The sequence below is a fragment of the Bufo bufo genome, chromosome 1 (assembly GCF_905171765.1).
Source record: "Bufo bufo chromosome 1, aBufBuf1.1, whole genome shotgun sequence".
NCBI classification, from domain to species: Eukaryota; Metazoa; Chordata; class Amphibia; order Anura; family Bufonidae; genus Bufo; species Bufo bufo.
The window spans coordinates 619160275-619185470 of record NC_053389.1 but is presented as its reverse complement, the minus strand read 5'-3'; the positions used below and the strand labels follow the sequence as shown (position 1 = coordinate 619185470).

Genomic DNA, 25196 nt, shown 5'->3' with positions numbered 1-25196 from the left:
GGGCTATTCTTTTGCAGAAGTCTCATTGGGGCCATCAGCCATACCCTTCAAACCACCAAAAAGTGATAGAATTAACCTACAGTGTGGATTTCTGACATTATATTGTCAGTGCCGGTACAACTTACTGAGATTTCTGTAGCTCTCTGTATAACTCGTTCATTTGATCAGTCTCTTCTTCTGTACTCTCTTTCTGTTGAGACACAAACGAAATATGTTCATCTTCATTTCTTCTTTATTTTACCGTACCATTTACCATATTATTATTTGGCTATATATTTTCTAATTATGCAGTGTTGTTAAATTCCCTGGGCCAGCTGGCCCGAACCTTCCTTGGCCCTGCACCCTTCTTTTGCCAGCAGGCTGCAATATTTCATCCCATGTTTTTAACAGAATCTGCGACAGAGAACCCTAATGGAGCCTCCGATGCAGTTGTGAACATAACCTAACTGTTGAATATGTGATTGCCCGAAAATGATAAGATCCAATTCCGTATCAATATGCATGTTTAGTCAAACATCTTATGTCAACAGAATAAGAGGAAGTAAGTGGCTAAAGTAAAAGGGTAAGACAGAAAAATTCAACATGCCTGTCCATCTTGGCCACATTTCATGGCATTTTTATAGTGGGAGAGAGGGAAGCAGCTGACACACATTTGGCACTGCTTCAATTGAAGAAAAGGTAAAAATCCTACATGTTTGATACTTATCCAAGCAGACATCAGCAGATGGCACCACAAACTTCTGACATCATGTAATATGTCTATGGCAAGCATTAGAGTGATGTTCATTTTTCTGTAGATTAAAAGAGCATTTTACCAGCGATCTGTGGAGATGTTCTAGGTGATTGCTTTGCTCCAGTTCTTTTACTTTCTTTGTTAACTGGTTATTTTCATCTTTTAATCTGAAAAAAAAAAAAAAACATAGGACATTGTCATGGGTAGGATATTTTCTATGGATTTCTGAAGTACTATAAAACTTTGATTGACTTTTGGATACCATGGATCTATTCTGCAAGTCTTCATGATCATTATGAATCTCACTGTTGACTATATTTGAAAAGGTTGCGTAGCAGATAGATCAGGGCCAGCGCCACCCATAAGCAGAGTAGGCCACCGCATAGAGCGCACTCTTGCTAGGGACGCCGGCGCTCTGGAGTCTGGCCGCCAGTGGCGTTGCAAGGTGGGTGCGGGCCGCACCGGGGGACACCAGTCTGATGGGGTGTCACTCTCCGGACCCAAGTTCCCAACACCACTAGCACCCGCCCCCTTGTACTTGTGATGCTAATCTGATCCTGTTCTTGCCGGCTGCGCGGGCATGAGTTCAGTCACCTCGGCATGCAATCCCGGGAAGCCCGTGACCTCCCGAGGTGGGTCTCGCAGGATCACGTGCCACAGGACAGGGTTGCGCGCCGCAAGACACTGAACTTAACTGAACTCATGCTTGCGCAGCCAGCAAGTACAGACTGTACAGGATCAGCGACACAAGCACGGGGGAGGGGGGGTACAAACTACATAATGGAGGGCAGTCTGGGGGAAAAATTAACTTGCGTGGGGGCAAAATTACTTAGTGGAGGCAAATTACATAATGGAGTGCAGTGTGGGGGCAAAATTACTTAGTGTGTAGGGGCAAAATTACTTAGTGTGTAGGGGCAAAATTATTTAGTGTGTAGGGGCAAATTCCTTAGTGGGGGGCAAATTACATAATGGAGGGCAGTGTGGGGGGCAAACAACATAATGTGGGGCAGTGTGGGGGCAAATTAATGTGGGGCAGTGTGGGGGGCAAATTACTTAATGTGAGGCAGTGTGGGGCAAATTACATAATGTGAGGCAGTGTGCGGGGCAAATTACTTAATGTGGGGCAGTGTGGTGGGCAAATTACATAATGTGGGGCAGTGTGGGGGGCAAATTACATAATGTGGGGCAGTGTGGGGGGCAAATTACTTAATGTGGGGCAGTGTAGGGGGCAAATCACATAATGTGGGGCAGTGTGTGGGCAAATTACATAATGTGAGGCAGTGTGGGGGGCAAATTACATAATGTGGGGCAGTGTGGGGGGCAAATTACATAATGTGAGGCAGTGTGGGGGGAAAATTACTTAATGTGGGGCGGAGTGGGGAGCAAATTAGTTAATGTGGGGCTGTGTGGGGGGCAAATTACTTAATGTGAGGCAGTGTGGGGGGCATATTACTTAATGTGGGGCAGTGTAAGGGGCAGTATTACTAATTAGGGCATTCTAGAAGGGAATTACTATTGGTGGGACTATAAGGAGCACTATTCCTATGGGGGTACTATTATTTCTTCAGGATAGTATTTGTGGTATTGGGGCCGGGGGACAGCGAGCAGCAGGATAACACTGTGGGGACTCCAGGTTGGGGGATGATGATAGAAAAGTGAGGACACTAAGTGTTTGGACCAAATGGAGAAGATGATGACAGAGAATATCTACATTGGAGGAGACGTCACCTGGAGGCCCTGGATGTGAGAGGTACGTGCTGCTGTATATGTGCAATGCTGCTATTTTATGTTTTGCATATGAGAAAATGTTTACAATTAAAATGTTTTAATGTTCTATTTTGTAACGGGACTGCTGTAGAATATCTAAAATTAGCTGGTCAAGTAAAATGTTGCATGCAACAATCATTAAATAGGTGGCCGACAAAAAAGGGGAGGGTCAAAGGGTGTGGCCAATGGGCGGAGTTAAGGGGGTGGCAAAATTAGCTTTTGCCTAGGGTGCAAAAATCCTTGCACCAGCCCTGAGATAAATGAATACACAGCTACGTTAAAAACAAAACTACTTATTTACTATACAGTGGGATACAATTTCCAACACTGGTACCCTGAGGGGTTGCACAATATTACCTGTCATTACTGAAGCATTGATGACCTGAGAACCTGAAACACGCACCCCCAATCACACATTTGGTGCCTAAACCTACAGAATGACAGTTGCACAGGATGTAACTCCATTCCCTAGTCTGTTTAAAGCTATCCGGGCACTGTCATCATTTGACATACCATAATGGAGGACAGAACGTATTGCACAAAGCATACTTAAACCTTAGCTCGGTTCATATTTCCAGCAACTTTTTTCATTTTTCTGTTTTGTCCAAGAAGTAGAAATATGGTAAAAAATGGAGGGCTGCCATATGATGGACACCAGTAGATCCTGGCTCATTGAATTACACTGAGTTTTGGCACTATGGTGTCCATCACTGTGACGGGAAGAATAGCATTGCATGCTGTGCTATTCTGCACTTTGAGACACTTGTGAGAAATGCACATTGCAAATGTTAGTTGTGCTCGGATCGGCTCATGCTGAGAGGGTACCCTACCTAAGCCTATACTCCACCCCCCCCAACCTAGAAGCAGCAGAGTTATGCCGGAACTGCTTATCGAAGGGTAGCCTAAAGGGGGCTACCCCAATGATGAGACCTGAAAGAAGGGAGGGCTCCTGGGTGGGTTGAAATCGTTCGAACCGACAAGTGGGGGTAGGAGGGCCAGGTTTAAATAGTGAACGCCCCGCCTCCCCTCACACAAATGCGGCACTCTTAATTGCCTACCACTTGTGCTCGGATCGGCTCATGCTGAGAGGGTACCCTACCTAAGCCTATACTCCACCCCCCCAACCTAGAAGCAGCAGAGTTATGCCGGAACTGCTTATCGAAGGGTAGCCTAAAGGGGCCAAAAGAACCATGCATAGGAGTTAGAAAACTTGATAATAGAAACTACAGACCAAAACTCGAAAGCCAATGATATTTCGTATAAGGATCCGGGATATTACGCATGGAACACGCGGAACTGCGACGACCCAACCGTTTGATGACATGTACTGGCACCTAATGCATGGACGCCGTTGCTGCCGCGCCCATGCGGAAGGAATGTCCTGTGATCCAGCGAGGACCGACCCCTGAACCTGTCAACTAACCTGAATGTACGTAAGAAAGGCCGCGGTGGTTAGCCGGGCATTGCCTAGTTCGAGTACGGGAGAACATGCCGCTTGGACTAAATACTACGCAGCCAAGCCTCCAAGGCCTGCACCGGACACCATCTGCTGTCCTTGGGAAAGTATCTGACCGCCACTGGTTGCCCCGGCCGTGACGTCTTGGACGAGGCCAAGGTGAGGACATAGATGGACCCGCGCCGGATGAGCTGACCTTTCCGCAGGCACCCAGCCAGCGTATTGGTGCCCATGAGCTCGCCTGACCTGAGGAATCCATGGAAGGCCAGGTACAAGGCTGTTTCTACCAGAGCGCTAACCTGTGGCCCGAACGGTTTGCCCCTGCAGTTTGCCTGTCACGGCCTGAACAAGCTACCGGTAAATGGCTGACGCCCATGTCGTTTCACAACAGACATCTTGCGCAAACCCTTCAACGCCGCTTTGATCGGGTGGGCGGAGAAGAGTGACGGTAGGTCCGGATGTAGCCTGTACCAATGGTGCTGAATACCTGCCATGTATAGTTAACAATGCTATAGGACAAGTTTAATTGAGAGTGGCAAAAACCCTGACAAAGCCCAATAGGTGAGTGATAGGCCCCCTTGCCCCCTTTTTTTTTTTTTTAATCTCCATGCGTGAGAGACTCTAATGGCGGAGTCCTGTGTGCAAACCTAAAGCGGAGAAGCCATGCGTGAGAGACTAATGGCGGAGCCATGCGTGAGAGACTAATGGCGGAGTCATATGTGTAAAACTAAAACGGAGAAGCTCTGCGTGAGGGACTCTAATGGCGGAGTCATATGTGTAAAACTAAAACGGAGAAGCTCTGCGTGAGGGACTCTAATGGCGGAGTCATATGTGTAAAACTAAAACGGAGAAGCCATGCGTGAGAGACTCAGATGGCGGAGTCATTTGTGTAACCTAAAACGGAGAAGCCATGCATGAGAGATTCTAATGGCGGAGTCATATGTGTAAACCTAAAACGGAGCAGCCATGCGTGAGAGATTTCTAATGACGGAGTCACATGTGCCAACCTAAAACGGAGAAGCCAGGCGTGAGAGACTAATGGCGGACTCGTATGTGTAAAACTCACATTGAGAAGCCATGCGTGAGAGACTAATGGCGGAGTCATATGTGTAACCTAAAACGGAGAAGCCATGCGTGAGAGACTCTAATGGCGGAGTCATATGTGTAAACCTAAAACGGCGAAGCCATGCGTGAGACTCAGATGGCGGAGTCATATGTGTAAACCTAAAACGGAGCAGCCATGCGTGAGAGATTCTAATGGCGGAGTCATATGTGCCAACCTAAAACGGAGAAGCCAGGAGTGAGAGATTTCTAATGACGGAGTCACATGTGCCAACCTAAAACGGAGAAGCCAGGCGTGAGAGACTAATGGCGGACTCGTATGTGTAAAACTCACATTGAGAAGCCATGCGTGAAAGACTAATGGCGGAGTCATATGTGTAACCTAAAACGGAGAAGCCATGCGTGAGAGACTCTAATGGCGGAGTCATATGTGTAAACCTAAAACGGAGAAGCCATGCGTGAGACTCAGATGGCGGAGTCATATGTGTAAACCTAAAACGGAGCAGCCATGCGTGAGAGATTCTAATGGCGGAGTCATATGTGCCAACCTAAAACGGAGAAGCCAGGCGTGAGAGACTAATGGCGGAGTCGTATGTGTAAAACTCACATGGAGAAGCCATGCGTGAGAGACTCTAATGGCGGAGTCATATGTGTAACCTAAAACGGAGAAGCCATGCGTGAGAGACTCTAATGGCGGAGTCATAAGTGTAAACCTAAAACGGAGAAGCCATGCGTGAGAGACTCTAATGGCAGATCCGTATGTGTAAAACTAACACGGAGAAGCCATGCGTGAGAGACTCAGATGGCGGAGTCATATGTGTAAACCTAAAACGGAGAAGCCATGCGTGAGAGACTCAAAAATGTATTTTTTTTTTTTTTTTTTCACTATCAACCACTTAAGCAGCTCTCGTATGGGCACAGCTCTGAGTATGAGCATGAAGAGCATGGTATAACGCAGATCACCTGCACGGACTAACTAACATCCTGTGCCTAAATAACCCCCTTGGAACCTAATGTACGGCCGGCAGCAGGAAGCCAGCCACCGCCTATGATCTGCTCCCCCTGACCGAGCCTAGTACTCCTTCCCCTGATCCCTGCCTACCTAACGGCACGGCGGCCCGTGCCAGACTTTATTGAAGATGAGGAGCCTTACCCCCCAGCCGCGTGGGGAGCTCACGCTGCTCCCTGGCAGAATGCACCAGTGCGGGGGAGCCCCCCTCCTCAGCTAGGGCCAACCCACCGCCGGCTGGACACTCGTACCGCGTGGGGAGCAGCGCCACTCCCTGGCAATGTGCACCGGATCAGAGGGAGCCCTTCCTTTACCGTGGGCCCCGGCCCCCGCTGGTTTGAACCGTGTGCCGCGTGAGGAGCCGCACAGCTCCCTGGCATTGTGCGCCGGTGCGGGAGTGCCCCCCCCTCACCTAGGGGCTGGTTATTGTGACTGGAACCCGCTGGGAGACTCAAGCCTAACTGGAACTACCTGTGACCGTGAAGGGTGACCTCCCAGGCCGTGGCTGACCCACGTGCGTAGTCGTGACGCAACTACCCGTAGATGCCCACCCAGTGCCTGTAGTTAACGGGAGTGCGACCGAGTCTGTGGATGTGACCGACTAGCCCCTGTAGTTGTGAGGGGACCCTACATCGAGAGTAGCGGTAACGGACCATCGCCTGTAGACGTGGTAGTATTACCTCATGAGTCTGTTGACATGAGACTAATGCCTGCAGTCGTGGCCGGTCTTAATAATGAGTCTGTAGTCGTAACGGATTTGTGCCTGCAGTCGTGGCAGGGCTTTAGAGCGGGTCTGTAGTCGTGACAGACTGATGCCTGCAGTCGTGGCAGGACTTTATAACGAGTCTGTAGTCGTGACAGACTGATGCCTGTAGTCGTGGCAGGGCTTTATAACGGGTCTGTAGTCGTGACAGACTGTTGCCTGCAGTCGTGGCAGGGCTTTAGAGCGGGTCTGTAGTCGTGACAGACTGATGCCTGCAGTCGTGGCAGGGCTTTATAAGGAGTCTGTAGTCGTGACAGACCTGGCAAAGCAACATTCCTATCTATACCATTATTATTATTTTTTCTTATTTTATTTTTTTTTTCTTTTCCCCCCCACCAAAGGCCACGACTGTAGGCGCCACCCTGTAAGAGATGCGCCAGAGGCCTGGACATAATAGTCCCCCATCCCCCGTCCCCCAAGCCTATGCAGGAGAAAAGAGGGGGTTGGCCCCCGCATGCACCACCCCTGACTCACCTGGCGGCCATGACAGCCACGAACCCCACAGTATCGTAAGTTAGCCCACCACCTGTGGACCTGAACAACCAAGAACAGACGTGTGAGTGAGCGCACGCCAGCTGGGCGACACTTCACTCATGCCACCGCTCCCTAGCTAACCACCGGATTATTGTGACTGCACCCGAACCAACCCCCTGACTGACCGTATGGGCTTACGGGCGGCCCGGCTGCGTGCGCAAAGTGACGTGGCCAGCCCCCCCCTCCTTGAAGCCCTCTTTATATTTGATCCTTGAACATATTCCAAATTTTATTTAAATATTTTTTTATTTTATTTTTTATACTCCTGCCTTAGTACCTTGCCACTGTGCCTGAGCAGAGGAGCCCTGCACCTGGACTGCAGTACCAGTATGGGCCTGTAGGTGTCGACCATCCCCCGTCCTCTCTCAAGCCAGGACCTGCTGGAGCGCAGCAAGCCAGTGATTCCCTTCTAGGTTAGAATTAACCATTGAAATCATAACTTGTTATACAGTGCACATGTCTGAGTATCTGCTTATCTCGTCTTGCCTGAGTTTGGCGCAGTAAAGAAGACGAGTTTATTCTGCAGCGGATTCCTAGACATGACTGAAAGTCACATAAGCATGTCCACCTTCACAGCCTCGCTAATTGTAATTACCAGGAGAACGTGCATCAGGATTGGCTGCGAGGGATTTGTGCTTCGCCATGTGGAACATTGCATCCCGTGCCCACCGCTATCGACTATTTGTACAGGGAAAGCCGCGGCGTATTAATCGCCTATAGGTTTCGGCTTCCGTCCCCTGATCCTGCAGCTGGACCTCCGCTTACTGATTGCAGCTAATGAATAGATCCCTGTGTGAGCGGACGGCGTTTTCCTCTACGGCGGAACGTTCTGATACGGGAGTGAGTGATATATAACGCTGCGTCGTGGAGCCGACGGCCGGCGTGACCGATGCTCAGGGTATGCGAGCGGACGTCGTGACCCGTCGCTGCTGAGCCACAGGTGGGGGGTGCCTGCCTGGGGGACGCTGCATGTGGGAGCGGGGGTGCTTAGCGCAGGGCCTGGAGCGGATCGGGGTGCCTGTCTCGGGGTGCCGGAAGCGATCGGGAGTGCGGGCAGTCTCCAGCGCAGCTGGGGACCGGTGGCACGCTCGGCAGCCCCACATGTTATACATAGCGAGACGGGTGTGCAAGCCACCCTGCCTACCTAATCACCGTAGCGACGAGCTCGACGCAGCCGATCCCCCGATCCTCCAGTGACGCATGCCCTTCTCTGGCACCAACCCACAAGCCGATTCGAAATCGTTCGAACCGACAAGTGGGGGGAGGAGGGCCAGGTTTAAATAGTGAACGCCCCGCCTCCCCTCACACAAATGCGGCACTCTTAATTGCCTACCACTTGCTGTTACTTCTCCGATCAAATATGATAGAATCCCTTAATGGACTTGTGAACAGAACCTAAGGCAGTTTTTATCAACATGGGGGAAATCTATCATGTGTAGTATTATTTAAATCGGTTTTGCTGGAGGTAACGTTGCCATTATTTGTGACTAATCTAGCAAAATGTTGATACATTTGTCCCATCTTTAAAATGTCTAGATACGTTTCTTCAGTTTTTATGCCAGTCAACTGGCATAAAGGAGCAAGACTGGGTGAAAATTTCAAAATCCGGGCCAAACAGCAAGACACTTTCACTGATAAACAGAACATTTGTATGTGTATATGTTAAAACATAAACTTTATTGGTTCACATTAAAATAAGAGGGTGAATAACTATGACAAGATAATCACGATCAGGACTGACCCTTGCTCAGCTATATACATGGCATGGCTAAATTGGTAACGGGTTGGTCAGAGAGTCCTACTTCAGAAGTACCCCCTATGCCTGACTGCGGGGTGTGAGGAGATTAGTCACTGACTCATAAGTAAACCCTGTGGTCCTGTTGTGACCAACTGCCAATTGCCAATTGTAGCTTGTCGGGTGACGAGTCCAAATCACCTGTAGGGCATTCACCACAGCTGTGGTCGTGATGTAATGCACCTACAGACAAATACCGGACACTGGGGGGACAGAGGCTGTAGGGGAGAGGGGCAGCGCTGTCTGTTTGTCTGTGTGTCGTCCGCTTATGCCCTGAGCTCCTGATGATGTAGAGAAACGCATTGAGCGTTACTGGGCAATATTAGGCACATTCGATATTAGCTGCTAGGATATGGGCGCAGTGCAGTCCTGGACACATTGTTCTGTGAGGTCAGTGCTTGGGGTATTAAATAGGAGTATTTAGGGGTGTTATTCTAGCTCAGACAGTGTGAGTTTATAGTACTCGGATAGAACACTGTATGCAGGATCTAGTCCCCCTCCTTGCCCCACCTACAGCCTCTGTCCCCCCAGTCCCCCTGATGTGCCTTGTGCAAATGGATCTAATTTTAGAACAAATGGTTAATAAATGTGTCCCATACATTTTGAACTAAAATGTACAAATACATAAATGTGGGTTATTGTGTTTAAAATTTGCAGAGTTTGCTAGTCTATGAGTCTTCAATGGTAGGACAGGATTGTGTACTCTCAACACATGGACAACTGCAATTACAATTTTTGTTAAGGCTATATTCCATATTTCTGTTCCATCAGAAGAAAAGAAAAATGGGGAAAATATTCATTTTAATCATCCTTTTTTAAATTGGTTATTTTGAGTATCAGTTGTGCTCAGTTTGTATCAGTTTATGCCAGTTCTGTCGGGTTTCACTTATTTTTTATGGAAGAAATAATCCTGTTTATTGTTCTCCTTTCAAAAAATAACTGAAACCTGATGGAACTGACAAAACACTGATGCAAACATAGCACATCTGGTGCTCAAAATAACCCATTTAAACAAATGGGGATCTTTTTTTATAGCCTTAGGTGAATTTGGTGGTTTAAATGTTGATGATTTAACATTTACGGTAAATACCGTACATGCGGTCAGCTTTATACTGTATATAGTCAACTATAACAAACCTGCTTATAGTTGATCTGAGTTCGCAGAGCTCCTCATTTTCTGTTTGTAGCATTTCACAGTCCTGTAGTAACTCTGTGTTCTACAAAAAGGACAGAGTAGCTGGTAAAAATTCAGAATAAAATGAACCAATTTATGTTTGCTCAAAGACTGTGTAGGTTACTCAATATCCTGCTTGTTAACAACAATGTCAGATGTGTTGAAGGTTATTTTTAGTTATTCTTTTTGGTTCTTTCCCTTTAATTATTACCTTTTAATGTAGGGACCTAGTGATATTACTTATTAATGTTAGTTAGGGATCATTCACAACTGCATTTAGCTTTCCGTTCTTCTTTTCTGTCAAAAGAACAGAAAAATGAAAAATTACCGACCAGTTGTATTTTGATTAGTTTACATCAGTTCCGTCAGAAATCAGTTGTTTTTGGTTGGAGAAATGTCCTGCATGCAAGTCCTTTTCTTCTGTCAAAAATAACTGATGTCTGATGGAATGGACACAAACTGATCACAAGTGATGCTCAAAATCAGTTTTTCATTTTTCTGTTCTTCTGACAGATCAGAACGGAAAGCTCAACGAAAATGTAAACTCAGCCTTAGGGTACATTCATAAATGCAGTCACAGTTCCGGCAGGCTGTTCCAACAGAGAGCAGCCTGTTGGACTCTACAATTCACCGCCAGATCCCCATTGACTATAATGGGGTCCAGCAGTGATCCAGATGCTTTCCGACATAAATGCCAGGTTTCTGCAGATCAAAAAACGTTGCATACAACGTTTTTTGTCCGACGGCCAGTTGACATTTGTGCTGGATCAGGCATGCAGCAGATGCAAACGTACCCTTAGTTACCAGATACAAAGCCCCTTTGTTCTATGTCAGATGACCACCGAGCCCCATTCCCGAGGGCTTAGTTCAATGAACATGCGTACTGCAGACTGGACATTCTGAGGAGGGGACTAGAAGGTGTAAACTTCTATGCATGTAAAAAAGTGCTTTCAGCTACTGGAAAGGAGAGATGTCTGTGTCTAGCTCTCTTTGTTACATGATTGGGTGTCAGCTATGTGCCATTTTGGAAGCTGGCCGACAAGAAGCTTGCCCATTGATTACAGGTTAAAGTGATGTGATCTGTCTAAATATGTCCAAGCCTGTTTTATTCCTGTACCTTAGAATTCATTGCAAAACACCAGACAATTCTGTATGTGGATAATGTCATTGGTTTCAATATTATTGCGGTTTGTTTTCTTCATTTTTATGTTCTGTATCACAGCAGCATTTCAATAAAAATGATTAATGGATTAATAAAGATTTCAAATACCTCCTTTTTAAAGAGGACCTTTCATGGGTCCAGACATTATAAAATAAGTAGCACGTTATGTAGGGCCTAAAGCATGGATCTGATAGCGCTTACTATTTTTCCTGGGCGCCACTCCGTTCGCCCACTGTGCCCCTGTTAAATTCTCCCGCCTGGTATGCTTCTCCCTGGCTGTGACGCTCTCTTTTGTGATTGGACCGCGCTACAGCCAGGGAGAAGGAGACGCCCATTGAGAAACCCTGGCGTCTCCTCCTCCGTGTTCCAATGCTATTAATTAGCACACCAGGCGAGAGAATTTAAAAGGGGCGAACGGAGCGGCGCCCAGGAAAAATAGTAAGCACTATTAGATCCCTGCTTTATGCCCTACATAACGTGCTACTTATTTTATAATGTCTGGACCCATGAAAGGTCCTCTTTAACCCTATCTACTTCTTCCAAACTTTAGTGTCTGGTAAAAAGAATGTATGAAGGCTTGCGATTTATATTCAGGTCATATGTTTGTAAAATAGGCCATAAGCGTTAACAGTCCTTCAGGATATACAGTAAATACTTATTTTTTGTTCATTTATCAGCACTTGCTTGATTCTTATGCCTCTATGATCTTGCTTTTTGCCTGTGCTCCGTCTTTGAACATCCTTGTCATAGGGACTGTGCAAATGCCAGTCTCCATCAATATCATTATACACACATATACATCTTAAAAACACCCACTAGTTAGCCCAATAAGGATGTGGACACTAGCGTGGATACATTTAAAGTAAATTTAAAGAGTACGAAGTATTGCCAAGAGACTATAGGACCTGGTGGAAAACCCGAATTTGTGATAATGTTCTCTGTGCAATTCTCTTTATTTTCAAAGTAATAAATAAGCTTGGGCTACATGGTGAAAAGTAAATACAAGTCAATTGTGAGGTCAAGATATAACTCTAATTATATCCCCCCAATACACCCAATAACAGTGACAATTACCTTAAAGACACTCACAGTTTTGACTTGTTTCAGTTCTATAGTCAAAAATAGAAGAAATGCAGTAATTCACACCTTATCAGAAGCTTTCTGACACTGAGCTCTCTCTTGCTCTAGCAGTTCCTCTGTATTCTTCAAGCTGACAGCTGTCTGTTGCCATCTTTCCTTCCAATACAATGTAATTTGCTGCTGCTCCTGGATTTGGGAACCCAATTGTTCATGTGCTTGGTCTAAAGTCACTTCTAGGTCATGGCAACGGACTTGTAGCTTGTCTCTTTCTTCTTGTAGCTGGCTATGGGAAGCTCTGGAAATTAAAAAAATATATAGACATTTTTGAAAACCATGCAGCATTCACCTACCATAGAAAGCCAAGGAAATGTAAAAAAAATGATCTGGACTCCTTATCTGCAGTACTACTCATTTATTACTGCAGATAATAGTCTTAGATTGTGGTGACCGATCCCATTTAACAATCCAAGCAATTTTGAGACTGTTATCAATAATTAAGGATGAGCGAATCGACTTCAGATGAAACATCCCTATCAATAATCATTTTGTCTATGTACTAACCTATCATGTACCACCCATGCTATGTGGCGCAGTGCACTGATAAAATAGTTCCTATGAGATGAATGGCTTTCCACTGAGAAAATTATTTATAATGTGGAAAATATTAATTTTACAGTATATTCATCTTGCCTAAAAAGCTTTAGGACTGTTGCTGCATCTAGTTACCTGAGTTCCTGGAGGCTCTGGCTATCCTCATCATTCTCCATGACAGCCATCAATGTTTGCTTCTCCTCTAAGAGTTGCTTTCGTTCAGCCTCAAGTGCAGATGCAAGGTTGCTGGAGATCTTATGCTCTGCTTGGGTCTGGTGAAGCTCTTCTAATGTATTCTGAAGACTCTGCTGTATTTGACCCAACTCTGTTGTTAACTTCTCATTCACCTGGTTGAAAAACAGCCACAATTATGGGCTTCACGCATCATATCTTTTCACTTAATAAAAGACAAATTCCAGATAATACCTTCTTCTTATACATATATAATCAGAAGATACATACTGGTAATTAGAAAATGAAATCTTCATTCTATAGCAAATTAGAGATCATAGGCTATGGATAAGTACTGTGGGATATCATTTACACATATTAAAAAGAGAATAAATATAATGTGATTGAGTTTGAGGGATTTATCTGTTGTCAGAAAACAAAATGGAACCATCATGAAAGGTTATGTACACCTTTGGGGGGATTTTTTTTATTTATTAGTGCATTATACTAATGGGCTAAAAATCATTTTTGTTCAATTGGTCTTTATTAAAAATATGGAGTCTTTTTCTCTGTACAGAGTTCTACTAGCAGGATCTGAATTTTCTCTCTGTCAGACAGGGAGCTGATGGGCTTCTTATCTCTGCTTTCAGACCTTATGAGCTCATTGAAGCTCAATCCTTATCTTACTGATAAGAATGTAATTCTTAGTAATTTAGACATAGGGGTTATAAGATGGCCAGCACAAAGTGAAAATAGGATGCACACAGCTAGAAAAACAGTTAACCTTTGTGACAGAACGGCTTTATATTTTTTAATAAAGACCAATTGAAATAATGGTTTTTAGCCCCAAATGAGTAAAATGGGATCATACAAAAAGTGAGTGATTGAGTTCTATAGATTCTACTATACCTTTGTAGACAGCATCAATAGCAATAACCTCCCCTTAAAACATAATAAATACAATTAAAACTGACAATTCTCGGAATTGTTAAATGTTCATTAACTTTTCACACAACTTTGAATAAATCAATAGTACAACCGATCAAAAGAAGCTTTATAATATGTTTTGTCTACTTCTCATGTTATCAGTTGTTTACCCCCACCCCCACCCCTTTTTAACTGCTTTTCCTAATGAAAAATGCCTTAATCCTGTCCTAGATGGGAGCAGCTCCACAGGAGGATCATATTACATATGTCAATGCAAGTCTATGGAGAGGGAAAGTAGAGGATTGATCAGGACACACACAGACAAGCAGACAGCTGAAGCCATGTGAGCTGAAATATAAACTTCCTAAGTGCTAACTATACAGATCAGTACCTCTATGTAATGCCCTCCATGTTCTTGGGGCTGCTTCTGACTAAGAGAAGGTTAGCAAGCAGATTCTCCCCAACTTTCTGTGTGCAGTGGACTGCAGGTAGTCTCCACTGAACTGAAAACTAGACATTTATTATGTACAGAGAAAAACTGCTAAAATACCAGATACAAGTGTTATAATGGCCATAAATAGTGTTATTCCTCATGTACACACACTGTACTATTGATTAATGCAAATTTTGTTAAAAGGTTAGTGACACTTTAAATGTTGAAGAATAGGGGTCGAAAGATATAGTCTTTTAGAGAATTTGCATATTTGTGGTGATTTTCACACTTTTGTTATCACAAGATTTACTAAATCCTTACTTGCTTCAGCATCACCAATTCTTCTTTCATTTGCACCTTCTCTTGGTCTTGTCGATTTGCTTGTGCTTTGGCCCCAACTAGTTCAATATGGAGGTCACTGACCTGGTCATTAAACCCTTCCCGTCCTTTCTGGGCCCTCTCCAGTTCAAGAGATAGTTCCTGTGTGCGTCGATTCAGCTCAAGCTTTTCCTGGTTGGAGGGAAGAGTTTTATGCCAGCTCATGTCAATAAAAGCGATCTTAAGGTATTATTTTTTTGATCAATCTGCTACCATATGTACCTTCAAAAATCGATCTCTGTCGGTTTGAGCAACTTTCAGTCTTAAAGTAAGATCTAAAACTTTCTCGTCCACTCGTAAGACTTTGGAGGACAGAAGTTCTTTCTCCTGTTGGAAGCAACACTTTTAAGAAATGATAAATTCTACGATATGGCTCATTTTTGGAATCAACTAATTCTGTTTCTGTGCTCATACCAGATTAATGTTGTTAAAGTTTAGCTGCAGGTTAGCAAGCTCGTCCTGAAGGTTTTGATGAGTTCGGAGTGTATCCGTTGTTCTCTGGTTTGCTTCATTTGTTTGACTAAGAGCCAGCTGACTACCCTGAGAAAGTGAACTGTGATATATTATACTAGTCACAAAGTCAAAGTAATTTATTATACAGTTACAGTATTTTACAATGTTTAATTTTTTTATCCAATGTAGACTTTTAGCTAAGGCATTATCTAAAAAAGGACAGAATTTCTGCTGAAAATAACTCAATGCTTGTTAAAAACTGTTCAAATTCCAATACTGTTGACACCTTTGCCAGTTACCCTAAAATGGTTTTGAAGATGATGAAAGTGAAATCCTCATCAAGATCACATTCACGGCTTCCGGTTCCGGCGCCGACATGGTGAGAAGCAAGCACTAAGAGCTCCGCTCCGAAAGACACCGCTTTCCACATAAATTCCCTACAAACAGTCTGGGCAGAGTCACAGACCGGACAATCGCGTTACTGCCTAGCTTCACCACCGGTCCGTTGTCCAGATGGGGAGCAAATCTAAGAAAACCACGGCAAAGCCCGGGAAGGCGCCAACTGACACCAATATGGCGCAGCCACCAGAGGAGGAAGTGCCAGCTATGACACAAACTGAGAAGACAGAAGATGCAGGCGCTCAAACCGCGTAAGAGGAAAAAATGGTCATCGATTATAAATTCCTGGCGGTGGAAGTGGCGACACGTATTTTAGAAAGCAGAAGTCGCACAGCACGACACACGGCTGGAGACGCTGGAGACAAGAATGGCGGAGATGGAAGGCGATTATGAAAAGGTACGCAAACAGCTTAAGAGAGCTTTACTGGAGAATGCCAGGTTATGGGAAAAGGTGGACGATCTAGAAAACCGCTCTGGTAGGAGCAACTTACGCATAGTGGGCCTCCCTGAGGCTGTACTGGCAAAAGATCTGGAAGCCATTTGTGCCCGCGAAATACCAGAAGCGCTGGGCCTTGGAGCTAGCTGCAAAGTCGAGAGGGCACATAGAGTCGGTCCCTATAACGCACAGTATGGGCCTGACAGACGCGATAAGGCTGTAAACGCTCCTAATAACAAAGCCAGGGCAGGTCAAGTAATTGTCAAATATCTGGACTACGCAGACAAGGCGGCCATATTACGAGCGTTCAAGCTGAACGGCAAAGCCATTGACATAAGAGGCCACCGTGTGCTAATTTTTGGAGATTTCTCACCGGAGGTGACTAAACGCAGGAGGGCCTTTGCTCCATTATGCTCCACGCTATTCAAGAGTCAGATAAGATTCTCCTTACTATACCCCGCGACATTGAGTTTTTTTTTCCCTAACAACAAGATGGAGTCGTACACGGACCCAGAGGAGGCGGAAATCGCTTTGCGAGATGTTCTTACAAAGAGGCAAAGATTACCAGCCATCACCTATAAGGGTGCAGATCATGCATCTTCACCAGAAGACCTGGAACAATCCTCTTCTGGCCAGATATCACCAGGATCCAGGACTGTGAGAAGGTCACCACGAGATTGTACAATCGCGGACTGATTGATTGATTCCCTTGTAAACCTGCGGGACTGATAAGTATAATGTAGTTCCTGTTACAGTTGAACTTCTTGCTTCTAACGTAAAAGTTGGACTTTGCTATAATATGATAACAGAGGCTCCAGTATACTATAGAAGATAAAGTAAGGGTACTTAATTCTGACCGGGGAAGGAAAAGCTATGAAGTAAGGGAGGGCACTGCACCTTAATGATTGTCAATGGTTGTGTATGCTTTGAATGGATCTCGTTAGGTATAGGGTCAGTAGCTCAGATAACAAGTATAGGGATGCCGGGAGGAAGAGGTGCTACCCCGATACTGATCAGGAAGGAGGGAGTTGTCTATAGAGTGCGGTACATATTAATAGCAAAGGGGTTAATGTTATCATTGTTCTTTTTGGTACTTACTTAATGTACACAGGTGTCTAGGACGGAGGTGGTCAGAAAACGAAATAGTTTCTCTCTATTGTTGGAAAAAAGTGAAGCCAAAACTTAAATGTTTCTCAGAAGTCCAAGGCAATGGCTAGGTATAGGGTGCAGACCACCCTGGGTTGTTCCATTGCCAAGACATCTTAAGGTTATAGTTTTGCATAAGGTTGGGGGAGGGGGTGCGGGAGGGTTACAGGGTTACTTAGAAGATATCAGATACTCTAATGGATAACCGTATAAAAATTGTCTCGTGGAATGTCAAGGGACTGAGGTCTCCCAACAGGCGTAGGCTGATCCTGAAACACCTTAAGCGATTGGGGGCCGATATTGCTCTTTTGCAAGAAACCCATCTCCCGACCGAGGACTACGGAAGAATGAAAAAATATTGGGTAGGGGAAGTATATAGCTCAGGGGCTGTGGGTAGGAAGGCAGGAGTGCTGACACTGCTAAAAAAAGGGCTTCAATATAAAGTGAATGGGCACACACATGATAAACAGGGTAGGGTTTCTAAATTACATCTTACAGATGGTGGAAGGGATATCAGTATCTTCAATGTTTACGGGCCAAATAAATGTGATAGACCTTTTTTTAACGCGCTAACGAGGGATATATCCATAGAACCGACGAAATTGAAAATAATTGCAGGGGACATGAACACAGTGTTAGATGAGAAAGAAGACAGGAGAAGGGGCCCTGGGAAAGTGGGGAAAAAAGGAAGTACTGAAAACAGATGAGCACAACTCATAGCTGACGCAGATATGTTAGACTTATGGAGGATCCGAAACCCAGAAGGAAGGGAGTATACACATTACTCACATGCCCACCAGTCGTGGTCACGACTTGATTATATACTATGTGATAAATCAGGATCACTATGCGTCTCAGATCCACGCATAGAGGACATGATAATTTCAGACCACTCCCCGATATCTGTCACCCTGAGAAGGGAAACTCCCCGAGGATCTGATTTCCTATGGAGGTTCCCAACCGCACTATTCAAGGATGAGGAATAAAATAATTTCCTAAAAGGATGGTGGTTAGAATATGAACAGGAGAATAAGGACATAGGTAACCATCAATTACTTTGGGATGCAGGAAAGTCAGTAATACTGGGGCGGATCATGGCATACATGTTCAGTAAGCGTAAAAGGATAAAGGAAAAGATAGGTCAGTTGAGTAGTGAGTTAAAGAGAGCCTATACCCTTTTCCAGGCCATCCCTACAAATGATTCTCGTATAAAATGGCAAAACGCCAAAATGGATTATGAGGCTTGGCTTAAAAAATGGGATAATTTTGCAACGACAAGATGGGAGGCGCACTTATACCGTTATGGCAATAAGGCAGGCAGACTACTGGCTAGGTTGGCAAAGGGGAAAAGATTGATATCTACCATTCACTCCCTTAAAGGGAAAAATGGAATAGTGACCTCCCACCCGGAAGAGATAAACAAAATCCTGGGAGAATTTATATGCAGCTAACCCTTCTCAAGGCAGAGATGGGAGCAGCTGGCTAAATGGAATTCAAATGTCTAAACTATCGGCTGAGGACCGAGAGATGTTGAATGTCGTCACGTATATTAAAAACTTACCCCTAGAGAAGGCACCAGGGCCCGACGGGTTTAGTGGGGAATTCTATAGAATCTTAGCCCAAGACATAGCGCCGACTCTCTCGCAGATCTACTCAGGCTATATGAAGGGGGACCCAATCCCGTCATTGACTAACACGGCCTACATTAAGGTCCTTCTGAAGCCCGGGAGGGATCCCACTAATCCAGCCTCATACCGTCCAATTTCCCTCATCAATGTCGATCTTAAAATCATATCTAAAATCCTGGCAGATAGGCTCTCAAATTTACTACCTAAATTGATTTCGTCCGCCCAAGTGGCTTTTTATTCAAGGTAGATCGGCAGTGATGAATATTCGAAAAAATGTTGTTGGCATTGGATGAGGTAAAACTCAGACCTGTCTCCCATGCATCCCCGGCCATAATAACCATCGATGCGGAGAAAGCGTTTGACAACGTGGACTGGGGATGGATCGGAGAGGTGTTAAACAAAATGGGCTTTGAGGGGCCATTTAGAAGTTTCCTGAATGGAATCTATTCAAACCCACAAGCTAGAGTTGCTACACCAGGTTTCTTGTCTAGCCCCATACAATTAGGTAAGGGGACGAGACAGGGTTGTCCACTTTCCCCGCTCCTTTTTAATCTAGCATTGGAGCCTTTATCTAGACAGCTTGAGAGAGATACTAGGTTGGAGGGAATCAAAATTGGTAAATCGGGAAGAAAAGTGATAAAACACGCGCTCTTTGCCGATGACTTGTTAGTGTTCTTAGAAAAAACACATAGAGACATAGGTCATCTTTTTGGATTACTGGAAAAGTTTGGCTCCATTTCGGGATTCAAAGTCAATGCAGATAAATCGGAATTGATGTTTATCGGACCCCAAGCGACAAGGCTGCATACAAGGCCTTTAGGATTTCCCCTACAGATAGCTAATCGCTCGATAAAATACCTGGGAATTAACATAGGCAGTACTCCTGACTCCTTATATACATTAAATTACCCACCACTAATCAAAAAAATCCTTGCGGATATTAAGAGGTGGATGACCCTGCCGCTGTCCCTGGGAGGGAGAAGTCAGCTGTTAAAAATGATGTGTGTAGCCCAAGTCCTCTACCCCTTACAGACGATCCCCATCCTACTCAAACATAAGGACATTGATGCATTGGAGAAAGCGTTTAGATCATTTCTTTGGAGGGGGAAAAAATCCAGAATTTCCCTAGCTAAATTGCAATTACCAAAAAATTTAGGGGGGCTAAACTTTCCGGACATAAGAGCATACAATCTGGCAAGCCATTTAAGACATAGTCTGGATTGGATATATTTAGAACACATTATTACACTAATACCAATTTGGAGGAACAATTGGTAGCTCCCTGGTCAATGTCAGCCCTGTTACACACTAAATATTGTGCCTTACCCCCTGAGGCAAAAGGAAGTTTTCTAATAAAGGATACTGTGGCGAGCTGGAAAGCAATCCGTAAGTTGTTCTCACTGCCCTTCACTTTATCTAAGCACATGAGCATATGGGGCCACCCAGAATTTCCAGCAGGGAGGGAAGCTAAACACTTCCAAAAATGGAAGGAGCTAGGGATTAGCAATGTTAGAGATATGTGGGATACACAAAAGGGAAGATATCTCAATTATGAGGAGTTTATAGAGAGATTCCCAATATTATATAATCAGCATCCTCTGGCGTACTCACAAGTCAAGGAATTTCTAACTAAGCGGGTCTTAAACCTAACAAGGGAAATGGGAATGAAGGACTTTGACCTACTGATGGGTCAGGGACTTAGGAAAAAATCACTCTCAGAGCTGTATGGAGGATTGAGAGATATGAAGCAGAGACAAGTAGCGGAAAGCCTCTTCTCACAATGGAGAAAAGAATTCCCATCAGTAGATATAAAACTGATCATTCTGAAAGGGTGGGAGACAATTAGGAAAGTGACACCGAACGAGGGCTGGAGGGAGACGTATTTTAGGATGATACACAAGGCTATTTATGGCTTTCATTTTGCCTCTCGGGTGCCTCAAACAGACAGAATCACAAAATGTCCAAAATGCCATGAAAATGGCACAGATCTATACCATGGCATATGGTCTTGTCCGGAGACAAAAAAGTTTTGGACATCGGTCATTTTCCAATTCAAACGCCACCTAAAAGTGGAGATCTCACTTACTCCAGAGCTTCTAATATTTCAGGTGGCTCCCGAGGGGCAAAAGATAACCCCATTTGTGCATCTACTGCTATTAGCAGCCAAAAGGTGCCTTTTTAGAGAGTGGCTCAACCCTACAGTACCCTCAATGAGTGATGTTTTCTTGCACGTTAAGTCATGTTTCTTGCTTGAGAGGGCAGAAGCAGAACAGAACAACGGGAATTGGGTCAATGTCTTTTTCAGTAGATGGGAAACATTCATAAAAATAGCCCTAAGTAATGAAGAGTTAGTGAAGACAATGAAACCCTTTATATATTCAGAGTGGTACCTAAAAAAGGAGATTATTGAACACCCTGGGGATTTTGCAGATAGATTGATATGTGAGGTAGACTCAGTGGATAAGACATTAGGGAAGATGATCAAGTATGTAAAAGACCTTAAAGTGAGTGGGAGGGAGGGAGTGGGTGGGATAGTTGGGGGTTGTTTAGTAGAGGTTATTGTTTATGACCATATAGAGAAAAAAGGGAGATATCATCATACCTGTAATAATGTATAATACTGTAGGTGCTTATACCATCAAGGCATCTATCAAATTTAATATTTGATATGTACATTATGTGTATTATGCAAAGTTTCATTAACGACATTGTAACCACCTGCATTGAAAAGAATTGAAAAGATATGATTTATTTATCTATCTCAATAAAGATGATATTTAAAAAAAAAAAAAAAGATCACATTCACACTTGCAATGGGTTACTGCTCTTATCAATATGTTTGCAAACAGGGATGTACAGAAATCTCATAAGGCCCTACCAAAATTTAGTATCGGCCACCCTTCCACACCCAGTTTGCCAGTACATGTGCATCAAAAACTCACAGGAAACACAGAACGCAAAGCTCAGTCCCCCGGATTTCTGATGAATTGTAATAAAATGAAGCCGCCCTTGGCTTCACTTACTTTATCTGACTTCTGTGTCAGAATGGGTGCTTCAAGAATATGACACTCATTCTGAATGGTATATTTCTTAATGTATTGACAGAAGATAACTGGCATATAAATCACTGCTTCCCAAACCGTTAGGTTATGCAATGCAGGAGGTAGCAGGTGTTGCTACACAGGTGTTGATCACATTTTCAAGCACCTAGCTCCCATCTGTGGGGTATAAAAAAACAGATTGAAAGCAAACTTTTTTGGCCACATGAAACCTGAAAAATGGGATCAAGTTGTGTGGGATGATTGTGTGATGCCTTCAGTTCAACGACGTGCCGGTTATCACCACTTGTAAGCTGAGATGGACAGAATCATTCAACTGAGAAACCTGGTTTCACCACATGCCTAAGCCAAGATGCAAGCACTGTTCAATGTTGTGTGTCCTGGTGATTGGGAGAACAACGATGAACTGGAATGACAGCAAGATCTGCCCAGAGGAGAACCTCTGCATGGACAGATTGTGTAAATAGAAGAATGGCGCAGGAGCCGTTTTTCAACAGGACAACGCCAAGCCGCATGTTGCTCATGCTATTGTGAGCAGCCTGTATGGCCTAAACACGCTACCATGGCCAGAAGTATCTTCAAACTTGTCTCCCATGAGCACATTATGGATGTTATTGTTGGCAATTGCAAAGGGAGATGCCAGCAGCAGTTCTTGATGATTTGCATGCCCAGCAGTTCTTGATGATTCATTCAGCCTGGCAGAACATTTCTCAGACAACCAGTAATAATCTCACTGACAGCATCCTAAGGGGTGTAAGTGCATGTATTTGTGCGTTTGGCGCTCATAATCGATATTGAATAAATCAAGGTGTTTTGAATATTTTGTTTCCTTTTTTAATCATTTACATATCATTAACATGTCTATTGACCCAGTGATCTTAAGGATTTCAAGACTTTTTCTTCTTAGAGTTTAAATTACAATGTTTAGGTGTGTATTACAAAATTGGCAGCCTGCAACCACCAGTAGGGGAAGCTCAGTGCATAGGAACTTACGCAGTTATTGTAATAATCTCTTTGCACTGAGTTCCCCCTAGTGGCAGCTATGTAAAAATGCAATACTTTTTACGTTGTGAAGACAGGAAGTTCAGCGCCTGTCCCCAATGTTCCAGTGGGCCCCGTAGCAGTCTCGTTAAAGGGAACCTGTCATCAACTTTATGTTGCCTTCACTCAGAGCAGCATAAAGTAGTGACAGACGCGCTGATTTCAGCAGTAAGTAAGTGGTTGCTGAGAACCAGCATCATAATCATTGCAGCACAGGCCTTGAAAAGAGTCAGATCTACCTGAGAAGAGTCATGGTTATTATAGTCTCCTGCTCTCTCACCCGTCTGCTGATGATTGAGTCTTCTCCTTACTTTTCTCCCTAGAAGAGAACTGTCAATCATCAGCAGATGGGTGGGAGGAGCAGAAGCTTATGAATAACTCTGACTCTTCTCAGGTAGATCTGACTATTTTCAAGGCCTGTTCTGCAATGATTATGATGCTGGTTCTCAGCAACCACTTACTTTTAGCTCATGAGTGACACACCGCTGAAATCCGCTCATCTGTCACTACTTTATGCTGTCCTCGGTGAGTTCAGCATAAAATTGATGACAGGTTCCCTTTAAGGTATGCCACTGTTGCATATAAATGTGCCCTCCAGAAGGGACAAAAGCAAATGTAAGATGCAATAAAAGGTGATCATACTGATAGATGTAATAAGATGGCTTAAAATAGCTGAGAAAGCTGTAAATTCACGATGATGCATATTTCAGTAAGACACTAGACATTGTGAAGACTGTGTTTAAGCCTTACGTCAGCGGTATATGTTGGAAAATTTCCTGGTATATACATCCAACTGAAGTCTCCAACATATGCCACTATAGGTATTGGGTGGCTTACGTCGCTGAAAGGATTCCGTTGTAAAAAAAATAGTAGTGGCTTTCTGTATAGAAAAGTGCTCATAGATATGCAAAATGGAGGCCAAAAGGACATCCTTTTCACCTCCTTCGGGTAAATGGAGCCCTATGGATACATTTAAGGCTACTTTCATATTAGAGTTTCTTTTTTCCGGTATTGAAATCCGTCATAGGGGCTCAATACTGGAAAAAACGCTTCCATTTTGTCCCCATTCATTGTCAATGGGGACAAAACTTAACTGAACAGAATGGAATGCTCCAAAATGCATTCCGTTCCTTTCTCATAACGGAGACAAAACCGCAGCATGCTGCGGTTTGCTTTCCATCATGGGATGAGGAGCAAGACGGATCCGTCGTGACCCACAATGCAAGTCAATCGTAACGGATCAGTTTTTTCTGACACAATCTCTAATTACAAGAATAGGGGCACTACTGTGGTGAATGCAAACAGTAACATCTGACTAAACCCTCACACTGATGTTAAAAATTAGACTTTAGCCAGTATATCCTTATATTAAGGACATACCCGAGCCCGCGCACCATGCCAAGGTTTCTCAAGTGGCACGGGACCTAACGCTAAACCTACCTGTACCGTATGGGTAGTACCAGGAGCCAATGGGCAAATTACAGCAGGGTAAGGTTCGACTCACAGCAAACAACTCCCAGTTCCCGCCAGTGTGACTACCCACACATACAATGGGAGGAGGCTTAGAGTCCCACACATGGCTGGCTGATATGCTGCAGGCTTTACAGGTGCACCTAAATGCTGCCTATGGATGGTAATCAAGGCGCATTTAGATTGGAGTTTATACACCTCCACATATAAATATACAATTTAAATGACAAAAATACGTGGTCTCAAAAGGCAGAAAATGCTCAACCCCAAATGCATACAGTGGAGGATGCCCGCAACAGACCACATTATTCCACATCCACACATTTTACCATCTAGTGTAGGATGTCTCTGTGGCACTTGTGGTCTGTTGCGGGCATCCTCCACTGTATGCATTTTTTGCTGGGGATCGCCCTTAGCAACAGACCACAAGCGCAGTATCTGCTCCCCCGAGTATAAATGCACAACTGCATTTGTATTAGGTGTATTTGCACATATATAAGCAACTGAATCAAATAAAAAGACTGAATAG

The 25196-nt window shown here is 44.3% G+C and overlaps 1 protein-coding gene across 2 annotated transcripts in view; it reads right to left on the bottom strand.

Moving 5' to 3' along the window:
- The window catches only part of LOC120985679 (centromere-associated protein E-like), a 110755-nt gene that overhangs the window by 66691 nt on the left and 18868 nt on the right, over positions 1–25196 (bottom strand). For both annotated transcript variants that reach the window (XM_040413757.1, XM_040413758.1), the window contains exons 9-16: positions 15450–15575; positions 15258–15362; positions 14979–15167; positions 13262–13473; positions 12602–12830; positions 10257–10336; positions 816–900; positions 126–190 (exon numbers count right to left, since the gene is read on the bottom strand). In XM_040413757.1, coding sequence (XP_040269691.1) covers positions 126–190; positions 816–900; positions 10257–10336; positions 12602–12830; positions 13262–13473; positions 14979–15167; positions 15258–15362; positions 15450–15575 — 1091 coding nt within the window. The remainder of the gene's footprint in view (positions 1–125; positions 191–815; positions 901–10256; positions 10337–12601; positions 12831–13261; positions 13474–14978; positions 15168–15257; positions 15363–15449; positions 15576–25196) is intronic.